General features: G+C 42.8%; 1 protein-coding gene across 2 annotated transcripts in view; it reads right to left on the reverse strand.

The window, feature by feature from the left end:
* Nucleotides 1–16,017, reverse strand: part of TAF4 (TATA-box binding protein associated factor 4) — a 40,509-nt gene extending 24,492 nt beyond the window's left edge. For both annotated transcript variants that reach the window (XM_049816833.1, XM_049816834.1), the window contains exons 1-2: nucleotides 15,675–16,017; nucleotides 12,626–13,714 (exon numbers count right to left, since the gene is read on the reverse strand). In XM_049816833.1, coding sequence (XP_049672790.1) covers nucleotides 12,626–13,714; nucleotides 15,675–15,990 — 1,405 coding nt within the window. In that variant the 5' untranslated portion in view covers nucleotides 15,991–16,017. The remainder of the gene's footprint in view (nucleotides 1–12,625; nucleotides 13,715–15,674) is intronic.
* Between the last annotated feature and the right edge of the window lie 4,685 nt (nucleotides 16,018–20,702).

Genomic DNA, 20,702 nt, shown 5'->3' on the forward strand with positions numbered 1-20,702 from the left:
TAGAGGATTGATGCTTCTGGTGGAGGAAATCAAAGTCCTTACAAACATCCCTAGAAATGAGGGTTATTGATCATAAAGTCCACTGACATCTGACAAATCTTCAAATCCTAACTAGATTTGCAAGGGAAGTTCACTAAGAGGTTATCTTAGCATCAAAGTAGTTTGTGCCTTAAGCTCTCAAGCACATACTCATTTGTGGCAAGATGCTGCAAACATTTGACATGGCAAAAAAAATCTGACAGTAATCATAAGCAGGCTGTGCCATATTAGCAGAAGAAAGCTTTATAATAGTATCCCTTCTGTATTGTCAGAAGAGATTCTGTTGCAACAAAAAGGAAAGCAAGTGTGTGTAGGGTTATGCAAGTTGATATCATACCCACCACAAAAACCATATAAAGCAAAGGGGATGAGTCAATGATCTGTAGATGATTGGACCGGGCTATACGGAGACCCTGGAATGACAAAACCTTTGTAAAAGACAAAGTTTCTAAGACTTTCCCAATACAAAAAAGCTATAATAATACTGGACAGACAGCTGGAGAACAGGATAGCTGCCTATACAAACTACAGGAAGAACTTTCAGCAGAAGTGATATACGATAGGGTCCCTTACTGCAGAAAAGGAAATGATAACCTGGTACTGACATCAACGTTGTCCAACAATCCACCATTCCTCCTCTTATGATAACTGACCCACCTGGAAAAGTTATCACTCTATAGGAATGAAGGGCCAGGAAAAGAGGGGAGAACCTATTGAAGTCTACTAGTCCACTGCAACTCCATGAAAATCTGGGTAATTAAGGGAATCTTCCCTAACACAAGACAACTTTTAGCAGATTTAGAATTATTTACATATGTCAAAGAGCAGCATCTGTAATAAACCAGCAGACATGTAGCAGGTCATGAAGGACAATCTCTATACCAAGTCATGAGAAACAGTGATTACAAATCAAGATGAATAGCACAGAACTTTAAATGGCAACATAGCCGTGGATTAGATATTATTGAAGACACACTACTTTGTACCTGATGAGAGATGTGCACGACCACATTAGATGCACTTAGTTTAGGTGCTTAGAACCTCAGGTGATCTGCACTGCACAACAAATCCAGAAAAAAACTTTTACTTGAACTTTCTTGCCAAAGTCTTTGACACCGTCAGCAATCCAGGCTCTTGAGTTTCATGAACAATGTGGTTGGTTTGTGACTTCTATAAAGGCATCTTAGCTCCACAAGGATAACCATAGTGCTTATGGAGAAGTCTACAAAGTACAGGTACAAAACCAGCTTGCTGAAAATGAACCCATGACTACCTGTGGCTTCACCTGCTCCAGAAATGCTTGCACTGCACTGGCATGGATGAAGTCAGCCTATACAAACATGAGTTAGTAGTAGAAAGGTTCCCTGCTGAGTTGCAGGTCTACAGGCCATAAAACTGCCAGGCGGTAATAGAGCTGTCCAGCACACTGGAGCAACATGAGATACTGTACCAGATTCCCTCACATCTCGTTTCTGAGTAATGGGTACCCTAAAGCAACGAATGCTGAAGTTTTGCACACAACTGTATTGAGAGCACACGGTATACACTATGCTGAACACATCTTAAAGGTGCCTGTTAAACGTTCAGCACCTGTTGTGCTTAAGGTGAGCTACAACTTGGCATGAAAAAACGTGGCTGTCAGGTGTTGCTTCAGAGCATCTCTAACACAAAACTCTTGCAGTGTCTCCTGACAGGTACTAAACATTACACCATAGTGAAGACTGGCATGGCACAGAGTTTTGGAGAAGAACTTTCTACAGAGCTACATCAAAAGCACATCACTCCTTTCACTTCTCAAATCCTGTCACTCTGGAATAAAGTCAAATTTTACCCAGATAAGATGTCTCTAAGTTCTGCTACAGCATTAGCTACTAAAGCACTCCATTTGCATATCATCACTCTCCCCACATGCCTAATCTGCACACACAGATCCCAGATCATAACTAACCGTTATGGTCTGTGAAATACTAATTCTTGAACAGCTGATTTACAATTATCGCCAACATAGATGAAAGGTACATTCTCAAAAATCATCAAGAATCCTGACTGCAGTGCAGAGGAAATGTATTTTGTACAGACCAAGTACACAAGTTCACATTATGAAAAATTGGGGGTTTTTTTCTTACTAAAGAGTCAAAAGACAAAAGAAACTCAACTTCATAGTAAAAGCTTTTGCTTACTCTTACTATGCAAGAATTCAGTTTCAAACTACAGAGCTCAACTGTACTATCTAAAAAGTGAAGCAGAGAAGCATTTGTAAACTACTGATTCACAAGTCTTAAGAATATAGTTAATGAAATAATGTCATGCTGGAGTGCCAAAAAGCCACTGTATTTACAGTGATCCCATATGGAAAAAAATCTTACCTGCTCATTTGAAAAGTTGTGCAAGAAGTGTTCTGGGAAATATGTCATTTTATACAGCAACAATTGACAAACACTTCAACAACAATGTGATTTGAACTATTTTGACTTTTCTGGAAAGCTATATTCTCTGAAAGTGTGTTAACGTTCCTTTTTAGTCAAGCATACAAAGCCAAAACACTAGAGTGCTCTGTCAAACTGCAACCCAATCATCACCCAAATCTGTCCTTAGTCTGATGCAAAAAGAACTAAGAAAAACACTATCAGGAGCTAAACAAATTACTTTAATTATTGATCTCAAAGTGATTCAGATTTAGCTCTGCCACTAATTTCAATATACTTAATCAAACAACAATGCAGTTTGAGAAAGAAAGACACAAAATAAAATGTTACTAATTCTTCCGATCTCTTATTCTAAACAGATTTTTAAAATCAACTAGTCTTCATTTCTGGCAAACAGTTTGTCTATACCAAGGCATATCAACATTAGTGCTGATGAAATGGGAATGGGCAAGCTACTTTGCATTTACCACAGTCTGCACACAAATACTTAATGAAGAGCAATGCATTAAATCCACATTATCTTCCTTGAAAAAGCAACACCCTAAAACAACTAAGTACATGAAACCCCATAAAAAAAACACATTTCTTTAACTTCTCCCCACTGTGAATGCCCTACTCTAGGCATACAGCCTTTGTAATTTCAGCAGTGACAACACCCTTTGCTGATGCCACCTTTTCACCTGGAGCTGCGGAGACCCGACGTTAGACAATTCCACTGACTAACAGCTACCCAGGGCAGCCTCAATGGAAACGTTCCCTTCAAATCCTCCTCTGCAGAAACAGCCTGCGATTTTATGACTCTCTCATTGCCAATACAGAAGTTATTCTGCTTTGAGAATATGCCAAACACTATACCTGTGAGTTCAAACACAAACTATCAACGTGGACATGATATTACATGTCATTTGGCTGATAGCAACATTTATTAAATAGCACTGCTTTTTCAGTTAGTCTGAACACAGAAATAAAAGTATTTTCACACCTGTAAGCTTGAATTCACAAAGCTTTTAAGCAAAATCAAGTCTCGTTTTGATTTTTACTAACCATCAAATGCACAGTCCTGAGTAATGACTAAGCTTAATGACTGGGTATGACTAACACTTATAAATAATTAGTGCCTTCTCTCCCCCTCCCCCATGGAGGAGAGGGAGGAAGAAAAGAAAACCAAATGATACACTGGAAAAAAGGAAGAATGAAAGGAAATAAGAAGTTGAAGTTCATGGCACCAACACTTGTCTCTTCTTCCAATCCACCCTTAACACTACTGCAAACATGAACGGCACGTATGTTTATTAAAAACTATGAGCTCCTCATGCTTTTCTATAAAATTCTGCACAGTTTAGCCACTCTCAGCCTTCCTGCTCCAGATCTCTTCTTCCGACCTCCTCCACTGATCCCTCAGCAAACACTTTTCTGGTCACCTACATTGACTCTTTTGCCACAGGTGCTGCAATTCCTCAGTGCTGCTCCTTGGAGTTGGTACTTCTGACTCATGTGAGTACAACTGGTCCCACTTGCCACACCACCACTTACACTGAATGCACCTGATGTTACTACATTCTGAGAGAAGCATTAAATCTAACCCTCCCTTACAGAAATATTTGGTTAATAAACCGAAGGAAGGTGTGAAGACAGCTTACTACAGCCTTGCTGCCCCCTCAAACCATTTAAGAAAGACTGGAGTATGGCACCACACCTCACTGCTTAGTTTTTGTTTATACTCCGGTATCTAGAGCACACATTTTTCAACTGAATCTATACTGGTTGTCTGTACAGAGTCTATCCAGTATGTGCTTTATTCTGTACAAAAGTACTGTTATGGTCTTTAACAGTTCAGCTACTCTTGGAAGCGTATATTAATCAAGTTATAATGATATATTAGACCATTTTTACTAGAGAGACTTACTTGATTCAATACAAACCTTACAATAGTCATGCTGGCCATGTAAAATAATAAAACATACTGATGCAAGTTTTATGTTACTAGTTGTCTAGGCACTGGTTACCACACATCACTGAAAAAAATATTTTAGTAATGCATTTTAAGGAAAAAAGCATCAAAATTAAAAGATACATGGTGTTCATAATTTACAGTTCAAATTTATAAACAGAGTTCTACACTGACAAGAAGTTAATTTTTATCAATATACTTTTCCAAATCCCACAAAAAGACCTTGGCAACTGAGTCGAATCTTGCACTAAATCCTGTACAAATACACAGTAAAAGGACTGTCCCTGGGTAAAAGGATTTATAACCTATTTATGCACTTTGCTGAGAATCAGCCTTTTATGCTCAAAGTATAACCTTCTGATCACTGGTAATACTAGTACAGAAACTCATTTTTTAAAATGTTATTTCTAGCCTGACAACAGTTACAGAGCCAAAGATTATCTACATTTGTACAATGCCTTAAGACAGCTCTACTGAGGTGCTGAACTCTGCCTATACAGATTTCACTGCAGAAATGCAGTTGTATCAATTCCTTATGATTGTCACTTCTTTCTTGATTATTGATAATCTACACCATTATATAGTGATGATAATCAAGGTTTTGTTCTCACCAAAAAGTACTCTATATTTAAAAAACCCTTAGTTAAAGGCATAACTAAGGCCTCAAGGACAATTATTTCAGTTTATATTAAATATTATGCTAAAGACACCTGAAGAAAATTACTCCAAGACAGGAGGCTCTGTGGTAAAAACTTGGCTTTCAGTTCCTTGAGACACCTGTACCTCCAGAAGACAACCAGCATTTCTGGAAGGAAATTACCACAGAACAGAATCAGAGTAAAATCTTCCAGATTAAAAACTGTCCTAAAAGGTTAAAAAAAAAAAAATTTTGCTCTATTCATGTGTTCATCATCTCAACCAAAAAAAGCCTCATCTAATATGAAATATGAGTGATCACACAGTCTTTACACCTGTTTAATTACAGCCTGGTCTGCATACAGTTTTTATGCTTCTCTCAACATTTGAGCTGGAAATGGCACCATTTTGCCACAACAATTTAGTGGTACAATCTCCAGTGTGGACACAACCATAGCATTGTAAGAGGTGCTTATTGTATAAGTTATTTTCCTGCTCACATGAGGAAGCAGTACGCAAGACAGCTGATACAGCAAAAACTATATCCAGACAAGAAAGGTTTTACAACTTTCAAGAAACATGTATCAGTATAAATACACTACAATTCCTTGCATTTAGGCAAGACCTTAATTAGTTTAAAAACAAATTCAAGTTAACGCATTAACAACTTGCAACAACACAAGAACAAAGCCTGAATATCCCTGCAGCCACTGTCTCTATAAAACAACTGTGTGCAACCTGTCAAAGGGATAGAGACGTACTGAGGCTTTGGTCCCAGAAGTGCACCATGGAAACTTCGGCAACGGTCACAGATCACACAACTATTTGTACACAGGAACATCCCTGTGGCCGTGCCCAGAAAAAGCCCTTTTAACTTGTGAGCACTACATACTCTTCTCTCAAGTTTGGCCTTCCTTCACACACAGCTTTACAGTTCATAATACAACTGAAATAACTGTCTACTAAGTACAATTAAAAATTCCTTTCTATCATTGTCTTCAGTTGGGACAAATACTATTTTCAAAATTCTTTTTTTCATGCCACTACCTCTTCAAATCTTCTTTCATGAGAGCTAATATGCCTAACATAAAAAGGTTAAACTTGCTAATACTGTCTTCCAAGTGGCAAAAGCCTTCTTTTTAACATCAAGCAATGGCATCAAATTCAAGGAGCAGATTCAGACAGATAAATGGAGTTATAAACATTCATAAAGTTTCAACACAGACAACAATCCTGACAAGAGTAGATACTTTCAGGCAAAAATGTTGATTTTGAGTATTTATGACAAAAACTGCATATAATAACAAAAAAATGTTTAACATATTATGTTGTTAAGTGACTTGTATGTCCAGTTCCTACTAAGCAGATTCTTAGTATTTGATCCCACAGTTTTTACGAGAACAGAAAGCAAGCTTTCCACAAGCCGATATCTTCTCTTTGCTAAAAGCCAGTTAGGCTAATATCAGTATTTTCAACTGCGCTCCTGAACTACTTCATACGGTTTTTTAGGATTCTATTTACAAAACAGAGAAGACAAACAATAGTAAGAGGTTTTCATACACCAAAACATTTCATTTGAAGAGAGTTTGTGATACCTACCAATTTGTCTCTTATCAGTACTCAAAATTGTTACAGTTTCATCTCAGATTGCTAACTTTGCTGCAGCATCCTGTGTCAGTAAGTGATTCAAGTCCTGGGCAGCATCCAAATTTGTGGTCCTCAAACCAAGACGCCGCATTTTACAAGTAACCCACATAGATTTCCAGAGATGGAAAACTCATTCAGCTCACTGAACATAGAAACACCATGTAACTTCTAGAGTAGCAGAATGTAAAACAGCTCAAAAGAAATCAATCACTCACTTCTGGTCATTGACCAACAACCTTGATCATAAGCCTAGTGATACCCAAAAAACCCAGAAAGACCACAATCTGAAGGTTAGACAGGCATGTGAAACAAATCCATACATGCTCTTCCAAAGGCTGCTGGGAACAATAGTGTTTTCCAAAAAAGAACCAAAGAATATGTAGTCAAAGTTAATAGCTTTTGTAGGTCAATGAAATCACAATTATATTCTCATTAGATCCCATCACTTAAAAGAGACACCCTTATCAGATGTGCAAAACATCTCATGACACTCATTTTAATAAAAACAACAACAAAAAAATCCTATTGCACAGCTCTCTGAGTCTTAAGGTCTTTGGGGTACAAAGCTAAGCATGCAGGATTCCTCAGCTATGAAAGTCGCAATAAGAACAAACACAACTTTCAGTCTGGTGACATATGGCAGATCTGATGTAGCAGATTTCAAATAAAGCAAAATGTTCCTTTTGCTGATGCATGATTTGAACATAAAATCCACCCCTCATCCATAAGAGTTCTGCAGAAGAGATCCACAGTTATCTCTCAGGAAGCAAGATACCACTTTAATGCGCCAAGTATAGGACTCCCAGGCTCTAATCTTGGCAAAATATCGATTCCCTCATGGCCTTCGGCAAGTCAGAACTTTTCTAACTTGCTCTTTCCCCCAGCTCTAAAGCAGAGTGCATACTACTTTATTTACCAACCACACAGGCATGTTTCAAGGATTAAGTTTTGTAAAATGCTTTGAAAGTAAAACGTACTATAAGTACTCTAAGAAGCTCCTATTATCGTTGTGCATTACAGACATTATTTTTAACAAAACAGAGCCATGCCAACACAGTTAACAGGCATAATATTGGCAGCACATGCAACATACAGGGAAACTATAATCAGGATATGTTTGAACTCGCTTGCTAGTCAGTGAGAAATAGAAACAACTACATTCCACTACTTCATAGTATTTCTTCTCTTCCTTTCTATATTACTTATATTACGAAAGTCTGTGGATTTCCTATTTATATTCCCAGTTACTTTAGGCACTTCGGGGGTACATGTTTCAAGTACAAAGTAATCCAAAGAATGCCACTTTCTGTATGAAAAAGTAACACAAATTGTTTTACAATTAAAAGATTCTCTGATTCTTCTCAGCTTGCTGCCTTTCTCCTTTTTCTATCCCCTCTCTTTTGCCTGACAGCCTAGCACCCAACTCCTTACTGAAGGAAACCGAACTATTCCTGTGGAAGTTATTTCTCAGTGACTCCAGCTCCAAAGAGTATGACAGCTCAAGTCAAAAGGTCCTGAACCCATGCTTTAAATTAAGTATGTGTTCAGGCAGTTTTCCCATCCTAAAGCCACTATAATCAAGGCCTAAGTTAGAATCCTTCTCGGATAGCTAACACAAGCTAAAAATCATTGGTTTCTACAAAACTTAAGCTTCTATTTAACACCAAGTGAAGTTTCCAGCCTCTAAGGCCATGCAGAAAATCTTGAATGTGCAAATAGATGTAGTCCATCATCTAGGGTCTCCAAATGTGTAGCACCAATGTTCTTCCAGGTACCCTTTACTTCTAGAAAGCACCAACAGTGAGTTTAAACCAACTGTAGAGGTCATTTGCATTAGTACTGTTCAGAACTGTGGATCATTCAATTTTTAAAGGAGCCCCATCAGTTTCAGTCAGGAAACTGCCCATCCTGTAGTCACCACAGAAATGGCACACGAGATGCCCTCCAGAAAAAAAGCAATGAAGAAGTTTACTCTCATCCCCTATCATCAGCTACTGGCAGATCCAAATGAGTTTTGTGAAAGTAATAAAGAAGTTTTATTATTAGATACAAAGAAAACAAATCTATGATAGCAGTTGTACTACAGCTGCACAACTGCATTACTGGTAATGAGAATACTGGTCATGGTCACAGAAGCAAAAAAATTACATAAACTATTAAGACAAGCTATCCTATTTGCTATCTTCACACAGGACTGAGTGTCACAGAATCTTGTTTATTCAGGAACAAAGAAAGTTAGTCTTTAGGATCAAGCTAGCAAATTTTCATAAGTACTAACATTCACTTGGCAGGTAAAAGAAAAGAGGGGAACAGGGGGAAGTGAAGGTTTCTAGATTTCAGTTTCACCTAAGCTAGTGGAGAAAACGGTCTGGACCTACCAGCTCTATATTGTTCTTATTGTATACCTACAGCACTCTCTCCAATCTTCTCTCTTCTTTAAGCAGGCACCTTAAAAGCTTATTATGAGATGCATGTACATAAAAATACAGCAGAAGAGTGTAACAACATAAAGCATCTGCAAGAACAGAAACCAAATCTTGGAACCCCCAGTTGACAATACTGCTAAAGTAAGCATGAGCTCATAGATATTGGTTTTGAAATTGAATTATAGCATTGCTGGAAAAGATAGTATTTTGAAAAATAGTTTTAAAGTACACAAGTGTTGTCATTTTACAAGATGATTCTACCATGTGTCAGCGATGACCTCTAAACACTTTACAAACTCTTACATTGCAAAAGATTAATCTTAGGGCATAATCTCAGTTACACTTTTCTGCAGACTTTTCTGAGCATCTGTAACAGCAGAACACTGACTTAAGGCTTTAAACTTGCCAATTTTCCTACCTCTTACCATATTATTGTACACAACACATTTCACATTATTGCTTGAAGTACTCGGAAACAAAGAACTTCATACAATGTATTTTCAGTCACAGTTTCAAAAGATGTTGTATCTTTAAAGCAGCATTGTATAAAGAGAAACCCGTGTTCCTGCCCCCCAGAAAATCATCTGACAATATTTTCATGTCTTTGCTAAGAAGCTATAAATAAGGTTATTTTTGGAACTTCATCACCCTGATCTCTCCAACCGGACCACAAATTTCCAAACACGGGCTCCTGAAGAAAAGACTAAGCGCCATAGTCCTCTTCCTCAAAGATGTCAGTAGAGGAAAACCATTATTAATGCACAGATCCTCCGAACAGTCCGGTTTGTTTGAGAAACAATATACCAGAATCAAGTAAGGTCACAACAACTATGGCCCATTAGCTCTTCAAACATCTCTAATTTGGTCAGTCGATGTTTGTTGCACAATTGCCTTGATGGAATACAAAGCATTATTCTAAAAGTAATATATTTTAAAGAGCGTTGATTGAGCTTATTTTCCACATGCTCTTTTTAAGAGAACATTTGAAACCTTTCAAGGTTTCTAATTTTCAAGTCCCAGGTTAATAACACTTACTGACATTTTATATTCTGCTTTCCCTACATGTGAAACTGTAACTGTATTTTGGAGAGCTAGAAACGGTAACTCACAGTGAGAAAATAACTATAAAACATGTGCTGCTTACTCGTCAAACCTTCCGTAAGAATTTTCGTCCTAAGTGTTTGTAAATCTTGGTGTAAAAAGTGACATGTGCAGTGTATGATCTCAAGCTATTTCTAGCACCAAGTCTTACAAACTCTTATTAGCACACACTACTAACTTTCAAAAACATGAACTTGTGAATACAAATTTGATGCATACGGTAGATGCCCAAGCATTGCAGTTGCAGCTTCATACTACGAAAAGTGCCTTTAAAAATCTGGCCTATGATGCTGTAATTTGAAATACAATTTCAAAAGCACAGTCATCTATTCTCCTTTCACTATGAACGTATATGCACTCTACTAAAGATTAAAACAGTTGCATGTAGCCCTTGCACCTGTGAGGCATTTGTAAAAGCTCAACATCCATCAGTTCTTAAGTGTTCTGTAAGAAATGCTTTATGCAAAACATTTTCAAAGTTGGCTACTTTCACAAAGTATAAAAATGTAAACCAAAGCAATTTAAAAAAAAAATAATCTGTTCCACTAAAAACAAAAAAATCCTTTCCAATATTAAGTCTGTCTTACCATGCAAGAACCCAATTTCCAATTTCTATGTATTCAGTCATGTATATTTGCTTATTTTAAGAGTCATGCTATTCTTTTGAAGTTATAAATATTTTTTTAAAGTGTAGGACAGACAAGAAAAGTGCTTAATAAAAAAACCTCAAGTGTTTAGAACCTATATTGTTTTACTTTGATCTATTGAGACCTCCAAAGGAGCAATTTATGGTCCAATTATGCTTAAGGACTGGCAACACTGCTTCTGAGAGTAACACATTTCAGTATGCTATGGCAGTTTGAAAACATCAGCTACCTGGAAAAAGGGTCCCACTGGACTCAACAGTAGTATTTTTCCCATAATCAGGTTTATAATGCAGTATTAGTGAAAATGTAGGTATGCATGGCAATAGACTGTAAACCTGAAAAATCCTTTGATACACTGTGTCAATAAATAAATAAATAAGGCTTTTCCAGCCTATCAATTTACAAGCTTCAAATTAAGCACTGGGATTTCAAGGGCTGAGTTTTACTGCTATTTTTTAAATTAGCAACATGTGTCATTCAAATTACTCATATAGGGAATAATCTCCTATACAAAAAAAAAAAAAAAAAAAAAAGAGGAATAATTACGCCAGTTAGAACTCAGATACACAGAATGTTTGACAGGCTTCATCAAACTACACAGCATCATATACCATAGATAGTATATAACACAAAAAGATGGTGTGTAGTAACACAGTACAGTTTCTGATCTACCTTAATGGGACAGGTGCATTGCTTTAAGGTCGGTTAGGAGCTTCAACAGATGTATTTTTACTAAGACCAATTGAAATAGATGATACACAACCACTACTGATCTCATCCAGTACTAGTAGCAAAATTTAATTAGTTGTTCTTTACACGCTGCCCCAAAAGCAGTGAACAGTTAAGAATACAGCTATCGCTACATATTATTAAAAAGACAGGAAACTATGTGTAGGTTCACACAAGTATTTTCAGTTAAAAATGAAGCTGGATACAAGTACAAGTCTGGTTCAAAATAATAGCAAATATATAACCTTAAATCTCCAAATCTAGGATATTTAAGGAGGGACAGAACAATTCTCAGGAAAGAAATGCTTCTCATCTTGCTTTTTACTCACCCACTGAGTTCAGGACTAGATTCCTTGTCCAGAGATGCTCAGCACTAAGCATGAGACTAGCTACTACAAAAGCTGCAACCCTAGACACAACAGGGTGAGGTAAGGACATAGGAAGACTGCCTTTTGTATCAGAACTCCAGTGACTAAAAAGATGATCGTAAGCTTCAAATCTGTGAGTTTTTAAGTCAGACTTCGAAGGTATTTAAAGCAAAAGAAGGTAGTTGTCTTGTGTTGCATCTGCTGCTTCTCTATTCATGAGTGCTTTGTGGTACTGGGGGGCACGCAGGGACAGAGAAGGAACAGAACAGCACACGAAGGTTATACGAACTACTGACAAACCGCCTTAAAAGTCAAAATGCCTTACGTGAAAATGAAATAGCAACATTTCATTTGATAATATTCCATTGTCATGCTTTGGCAGTTTGCAGCTTCCTCTACACTCACATTGTAACAAAGATACCAGGCAGAATTATTTTCAAATGGTTACTGCTGAAAAGACTTTTTTGGTCACCTGAAATCATATCCCAAGTAGTGGAGTACTACTATGCTACTACTCAAAACCAAATGATTCTCATTGTTAAATGTAATGCCTTTTGCACAATTCACAATTAAACAGCAAGAAATCTTATTTGGATCCCTTCCTCCCTGCAAGAAATACACTTCCAAAACACAACCCCTCAATCCTTTTACTTACCTGGTGGTAACTGAAAATTCTGAATGTTAGTTGGATTCTGAGGTGGCTGAGGCAAACGAGGTGCTAAAACTGTAGGAGTCAAAGTTGCTCTGATTCCACTCGTAGTTGCTGTTGGAGTCCTTGGCAGACTTTGTGCCACCGTATTGGCAGTGCCTTTAGCCATTCCTGTGGGGGTGCCAGGAGCTGCAGGAGGTATCCCACCAGGATTGGGAGCAACATTGGAGAGCCCAGCTTGCATAGTTTGCCCAATAATCATGTTACCCCCTGTAGTACTGGGCTGGCCACCAGTGGCCAGCGTCTGCTGTTGGGATACTGCCTGGACTATAGTTTTAGGAGACTCGGATTTGATGACCTGTGTGGCAGGAGCTGCTGGCACAGCGGAACCAGACTGGCTGTTCACAAGCGACGTCTGCAGGGAAACTCCAGATCCCACAGTGGCTGTAGCAACAGCAGGAAAACTCCCCACACTGATAGTTGAATTGATCACAGTATTGCTCCCGTTTTGAGTGGCTGCACCAGCTGCAGCTACCGTGGGTCCTGCTGTGTGTATCGGTGGCCTCACAAGCGTTACCGTGGACGCCCCAGTTCCGATGCTTGGTGGTGGCTGCGAGGAGATAACTGTGGGCGAGGAGGAAGATGCAGAGGACACAGCAGTATTAAGGAAAGAAGTCTGGATGACAGTGTTGGAAGCTGACGGCAAAACAGCATTAACAGTATTTCCTTTCCCCACAGATCCAGGTCCGTTGTTAACGAGAGGGGCCACAGCAGGTGCAGAAGCAGGGTTAGCCGTCACAGGAGTCCCAGAGAAAGCAGCACTTCCTGTATGGTGAGAGTTCATCACCACGTTACTCCCATTCAAAGTTTGCACTGTTGTGGTCCCAATCTTGCCATTCCTGGTGGACAAGGCAGTTGCCATGGTGCTGATAACCACCGATTTGCCCTGACTGAGGGTCCCTGGAGCAGCAGTGACTTCAGATCCTCCTGCTGCTGCAGTGGTGGTGCTGGTGCTCGTTGTGGTGGCTCCATCCAGAGCTGAAGTCTGGGACCTGGTGTTATGATTAATAACGCCCCCTTGCACTCCTCCTGCTCCTGCAAAACAACAACAAGGTTAAACAGAGAGAATGGGCAAGAAGAGAAGTCCAGCGAAGACAGAATGTTCTCCCTCATCGCCAAGTCTTCTCCATCTCCCAGGCTGCCTGCCTAGAGCCCAGAAAACGGGACAGAGTACAAACCGAAGGTGACTTTGAAGACTTTATCTTGAAGCCCCTGATTTCCCACCAAAGACTGGCAGATTCAACATTAATTATAACACCCCTACTTTCAACACTGCGGTAAGACAAAATAGGGAAAACAGATTTGATATGAACCAAGGGAAGGGAGGAGAAAGATCATCTTAGACCTCTTCCCCATTCTAGAGCCTGACATGACATTTAGCAACAGGACTGCAACTGCAAGGAGGGGGAAAAAAAGCAACGGAAGACACATTAATAAGACATATTCCCTATGCCCAGCACACGTTACCCTCTAATCCTTTCATCTCCTACAGAGTAAGTCAGTTAGATCAGGAGGCTCAACAACAGCAAAATATGAAAAAGTGAAAGGAAAGAAAAACATTGGCCTGGCAAGATAAGAAGTACTGCAAGGCCTGGAGTAGGTTACCAGAAGACCCCTCCACTTTATTACAGAATTTGTTCTTCTGGATCTGAAGTTTCCACAGCCAGAGATAGTTAAAGATAAATAAATAAAAAGCAAAGCTGGTTTTGAGAAGGGACAAGATGATGTAGCTTCTTGTCCTGAATAATCCTCATGCCCCTTGACAAGGCCTGGCGTTATCACAAGTACAATCACACAGAGTCCAGGTCCTGGCCCTAAGGAGACAGAAATGGGAAAAGAATAGTGACAGACAGACACCGAGATGCATGTTATAAGGGTTAAGGAGATCCTCCTAGAAGAGCTTCATTAATCATAACAGAAGGTCCGTAATATCTTCTTACACTTCAGCAACAAGAAAGAAAGGAAAAAAAAAAAATGGGGGGAGGGGAGGAATTGCAGAGAGATTCTGGGGAGACATTTTTTTTAATTCCCCTGAATAACAGCCTCCCTCCATTCTCATATAGCGAGCCCTTAGTCCCAACCTTCACACTATCCCCCTACAACCTTCACAACACGAAGAGGGGGAATATTCCCAGGTATCTACGGGGGGGTGGGTGGGTGGGAGAAGACATTGTACAAGGTGGGGTGTTGTGGCCTGAATTCCCCCCCTTCCTGGGACCTGGTGTTGTGACAACACCCCCTTGAGGGCAGAGGAGGAATGAGAGGTGTTGAATGCCCCCTCCAAGCCCCTGGAACAAGGGAGGGGGTGGGGGAGGAATATCCAGGCAGGCAGATATGGGGGGGAAGCATTTTGTGGGACTTCCTCCCCTTGAAATCCCCCCTCGCTTCCTCCTCTACAGGAAATAGGTGTCATGATTAATAACACCCCCTTGCACTTCAGCAACAGAGAAGGGGGAGGGGAAGGAGCATTTACACAGACAGCTAAGGCGACATTATCAAGAGGGAATCCCCCCCATAACCTCCACCCCTGGAAAGGGAAGGGGAGCAGTCACAGACGGCACGGGAGGCACAGCCATTACCAAGGGGGTGGGCTCTGCCTCCCTCAGCCCCCGAGATTAAGAGAGCCCTTTTACACTCCAGCAACAAGGGCAGGAAAAGAAGAGGGGACCGGCAGAGTCACGGACGGGCACTGCCGGCTTATTCTGCGGGGAGGCTGCCCCCACACAGGATAAAACACCCTCTCGTAAGCAGAAGCGAGGAGGGAAAATAAAGGGGAGGGAGCAGAGGCGCGGATACACACCGAGGGGGCATGATGAGGGGAGGCTCTCCCCCATATGATCGATACCACCCTTTGCACTCCCGCTCCTGCCACAGCGAGAAGGAGGAGAGAGGGAAAAGGGGGGAAAGCAGTGAGGGAAGGAGGCAGCCGGAGCTGGGGAGTGGGGGGAGGGGAGGGCCCCTCTCCCTCAGAGCCCCCCACCCCTGCCCATGTTACCTGCTTTTGTGATCTCTGGGGCACTCAGTCCCATCTTGCTGCTGCTGCTGCTCTCTGTTTGGGCATTAGCATTGCCTCCTACTACTACTCCTCCAGGGCTAGGGCTAGGGCTGCTGCTGCTACTGCTGCTGCTCACAACATGGTTCCCCAGCAGCCCCCCAGCGGCCCTCAGGGGCTCCTGCGCCTTGTGGTGCTGGTGGTGGTGGCCGGAGGCCGCCAGCTGGGACTCCAGGGAGCCCACCAGGTCGCTCACCACCTTCTCATCCACCTCCGTGTTCAGGAAAACCTCATCCAGCAGATCCGAGCCCGCCGCCATCTTTTTTTTGGAGGGTTCCTGTGAGCTGCTCCCTCCTCCCCCCCCTCCCCTTTCACTCCTCCCTCCCTCCCCCCACCCCACACACACACTCGGCTCTCCCCCCGCGACTGCGCAAGCGCGGGCGCCCAGCTTCACATCACCGGCCGGAGAGGGATTCCGCCCGCCGCTGATTGGCCGAGGGCCGTCTATAAAAGGCAGGGCAAATGGCTGCGAGCGCTTAGTTGGGAGTCGGGCGGCAGCGGCTCCGCAGCGGAGCGGCGGCGGCGGCGGGCGGGCGGAGGGGGCGGGCGGCGCGGGGCGGCGGGCCGCGGCCGTAGGTGCGGGCGACGCCGGTCGGCCGGCCGGCGGAGCGGTAGCGGGGAGGCGGGGGGACGGCCGCCGGCCGGCCGCGGCTCTTTGTCTGCCTCGGCCCAAAATGGCTGCATGTTTCCCTGCTCTGCTCCCTGCGTCCGGGTCTCCCCCGCCGGCGCGAGTCTGAAGGGCGCCCCACACCTGTGCCAGCTGCGTGTAACTGATCCACCGGGGGCGGGCGGGCGGGCGGGCTGGCTGGCGGCCGGGGCCCCACGCCCAGCCCAGCCCCGGGCGGGGGCAACGGGCGAGGCGGAGCGCCCCGGCCTCCGCGCCTCCCTCCGCCGCTGACAGAGGCGGGCTGCCCCGGCGTGCTGCCCGCCCGGGATGGGGGGGGGGGGGGGGATTGCTGCAGCCCCTCGGTGCGGCGGGTAGCGGCCCTTCGGTGCGGTCGGCGGGGGCGGGCGCCGCCGCCGTGTGCCAGGCGCCGTCTCCGCAGCCTTCCCTCCGCGGCCTGAGCAGCCTGACTCAGCACGGCGGGGACCGGGGCGAGCCCCGGGCGAGAGAGCGCCCGAGGAGGGAGGGCGGCTGCGATTTCGGCGCTGGGAAGGGAAGAGGGAGAGGAGAGGGGAGGGGGTAAAAAGGAGGAGGAAAAAAAAAAAAAGAGAGGGAGATCGTAATTTTAAACGGCCCACTCGCAGCTGCGAGGCGGGGGGGGGGCCCTGCCGCGGCGGGGACGATCCCCGCGTGTGTGTCAGGCTGCGTTACACCCCCGCTGCCGCTTAACCCTTGGGGGGGAGAGCCGTGCGGCTGCCAAACGGGAGCCGGGGCAGCCTGCGCCTGCCGGGGAGGGCTGCTGCCGGGGAGGGCTGCCGCCGGGTCCCCGTGGAGCCGGGCTTCGGCCCGGGGCTTCGGCCGTGTCGGGAGGGGTGCGGCGGTGCTCGGCCCGGCGCTGGCTGCGGGTGGACGCGTCTTTGCTGAGCGCCGGCCTTACAGTAGGGAGCTGCACTTCGACCTTGTTGTGCAACCATCGTAAAGGAAGTAAATACAGTTAAAGTAAGAATACGACCTGCCTTTTAATCAGCGCTCTCTTTTGCCAGGCGCTGTTTCGCCGGAAAACTGAACTGTTGGGGCGATGTTAACTGAAAGCTGAATCGTAGCCTGTGTTAAGGGGTAGCGAGCTTAAAATAGCACCTCTTATTTCACTATTATAAAATAAGCTTTGCTCTTACGTATTGGGAATGGGTGGAATTAGAGGCTGGAACTGCGTTGCAGTGGGATTGACTCAGCACCTGCTAATGCCCCGGTCGATGATGCCCGGCGTTGACTGGCCTGATGAGAGCTGACTGACTGAAGGCTGCGAAGGTGGAGGCTTGGAAGAATAAGAGCTGTGAGTTACCTATGAGAAAGGGTAGCCTTAAATAGGTCAGAGACAAAGTAATTCTCTGCTTAGGGTTGCCCAAACATGGGTGTCGACGCTTCCTGCGTTACATATTTGTGGTGATCGTTTAACTTGTAGTACTGTAACATGAATTAAATTGCTCTCCTCGCTAGTTGGCCTCATGAGCGATGCGAACAGTGCTGAAGTACTGTCCCTTGCCTTACCCTGCCCCCAAATATGCAAATGTGTCTACAAGGGAGAAGGTGTTTGCCGAAAGCTCGCAGGGGAAACATTAATACTGATAGGCATTTGTTCTTAACATACAGGCCTCGAATAATAGGGTGAGTAAATACTTTTAAATCAAAAATCTTAGAAATTCACGGTTTATGGCAAGGGATATTACTGTTCTAGTTTCTCATGTCCTCCTGTTACCTGCAGTAGACTTTGGCTGCTCAGTAAAAATGACAAAGCTGAGCCTTTCCTAAGGCTCTGCTCGCTTCACCAGGTGGCATCGTTAGAAGGGACTGCCTTGCTCCTCTGAAAAGTTTAATATTAATATTTTAGTCTTGTTGTCAAATGTTTTGTACTCTGCAGCTTTTCTCAGTCATCGTTCGAAACTGAAGGAAAAGAAAACACCCTGTCCTTCTCTGTGACTTTTAACTTCCATTTTATCAGGATTTGCCAAATTACAGTGCTGCAAAGTGGCTGCGATTTTACAGACATCATTGTAAGTCATGTTGCCCATTTCTTACAAGGCAGGAATACTGCTTCAAGCAGGGTAGTAGTCCCGACCAGTTTGCTGCTGCCACAGTCAAGCACATAGCTAGTTTTAGCTATGGTGAAATTCTATAAGCAACATACCAAAGAACTATCCAGAATAGAAGTCTGGTCACGTTCCCTAAACAGTGGAAGAGTTCATTTACATCAGCTGCTCAAATGATTTATTAAGGGTAAAAACCTAGACTTAAGCTAAAACAGCCCGAAGGTTCAGAGTGGCTGTGAGTCTTTCTTTCATGGCATCTAACCATGCTGGGCTGTGATGCCCAAGGAGTGATGGAGGAAGAAGGAGCGATATGAGAGATGGATGAAATTATCAAGTGGCAGCAGCAGTCAGCATGAAGGGTCAGAGCAGCCTATATTCTTCTCCTGCTCACATTCTAGGACAGCTTGAATGTAGTTTACAGTTGCATACAGAACTAGAAATAAAAACCTAGAAATCTTCATGTCCTTGTTCTAACACTCTCCTTAGTGTACCATATGGCATATCTACTGTATTAGGTAAACAACAATCTCAAAGCAACTGAGATTCATTACAACTTGTGCATTATAAGTGTGTAGGATTCATTACTGAATAATTTATCTTTTCATACTCTCTACCTCTTGTTTGACATTGGAAGTAACTTTCCAGACTGCATTCTTCAGGGCTGGGATTCCAGCTCTGCTGTGCTGTACTGCTCACCTTCTGTTTTAAATTGTATGAAAGAGCAACTTGCATAAGAATTCTAGTAATGGATTACTGATAATTATCCGTGTTGGGTGTCGAAATAGTCAGACTGAATATACAGTGAATGCTACATATTTCACCCATCGGCAATTACATCAAAAGATATCAAACACTACAGGCATGTATGAATTCTCTAGTGTCAGAGAATAGAAGCAAGCAGGAGCTATACAGGAAAAGTAGAGGACTGTAAGTCCCTTTAACCTGCTCTTTTTAGTATATTATTATTTAAAATACTTTTTTTTTCTCCTAGAACTAGCCTATGTAGATCATGGCACAGAGACTGTGCCTCAAGATACAAGTGGTAATGCAGTTCTCTTTGTTTTCTAAAAATGCAGTTAGCCTAGAACATCTGACAGAGCAACATGGATTGCGGAGATAAGGGATGTATCGGAGAAGCCTACAGATGGTTTGTGAGGAGGAGAGTCGCTTTTGGTTGTCTGTACGCAGCTCCTCTGAGTCTTAACTGACCAGTCAGAATATTAAAGTCCCATCAGTAAGTAGATGAAAAACTGATAGCGATAGTTTTGACTGGTGACTTTTTGCTCTCCTCTCCTGTGCCTTTCTCCGCTCCTTACCCAGCCACTGATCATTTAAAATGCTGAAAGTTGGGTTTTTACCAGTAGTACCTTGATTCCACAAGTTCAGTCAAACAAGATGACAGAATCCACACAACTTTTGGTTTTATTCAGAAAGCTTCACTGTTCTTGTAGCTGGTATCCCACCCCACCTTTCTGCCTTGTACCCCATTTTCAATTTTTTTTGAGTACAAGAGTTAAGTACAGTGTGCCAGGAGGAGACAAAGGAATGGAGCCCTGGCTGAAGATGATGCAGTCCTATGCAGAAGCTCCCAGGTGGTAACCTTGAAAGTCTATGTGCTGATTCTTCTCCAAACAGGTGTCAGTTTGCACTAACGTGTGCAGCAAAACCACCAAGACTTCATGTGCACCTGGATACAAATGTTGACAGTCTGCAGGAAAAATATTCCTGTTTTAAGTATTTTACTTTGAATTTAGGGGCAAATGCAGTCTTAACACAGACATGCACATAAAACAACTTCAGTGCCTCTTTGTGGTCTATGCACTTCACTGTCTTCTCCTTGGAATCTCAAAATACTGTTAAAGTCTTGGCCTTAAAATCATCCCATGTACTTCAGCTGTCCTTAGGTGAATCCCTGAAGAAGCCTAATGCTCCTAATAGAAAGGGATTAATATTCAAAATTAAGTATGCTATGCTCCAGGAAAATGTCTTAATCCTTGCATTGTAAAATAAAGAGATGAACAGTAGATTTGGAAAGCAGCTGTACAGTCCCTCTTTATTTTACGATAATCATACCTACCTACATTCCCATTTCCACTTAAGGACAGTGTCTCTCCTGATACGTACTAGACTGTTTCTTCTAGCTACAAAGCACCAACCCTTTGACTGCATGCAATTCAGTGTTCCGGACAGAACACATAGCACAATGCTGCAACGGAAGAGGTATGGGAAAACCACCTGCTTATTTAAGTGTTTATATCTGCATAACAGTTACTGGAACTC

Source organism: Accipiter gentilis, chromosome 14 (genome assembly GCF_929443795.1).
Source record: "Accipiter gentilis chromosome 14, bAccGen1.1, whole genome shotgun sequence".
In the NCBI taxonomy this organism is placed as follows: domain Eukaryota; kingdom Metazoa; phylum Chordata; class Aves; order Accipitriformes; family Accipitridae; genus Astur; species Astur gentilis.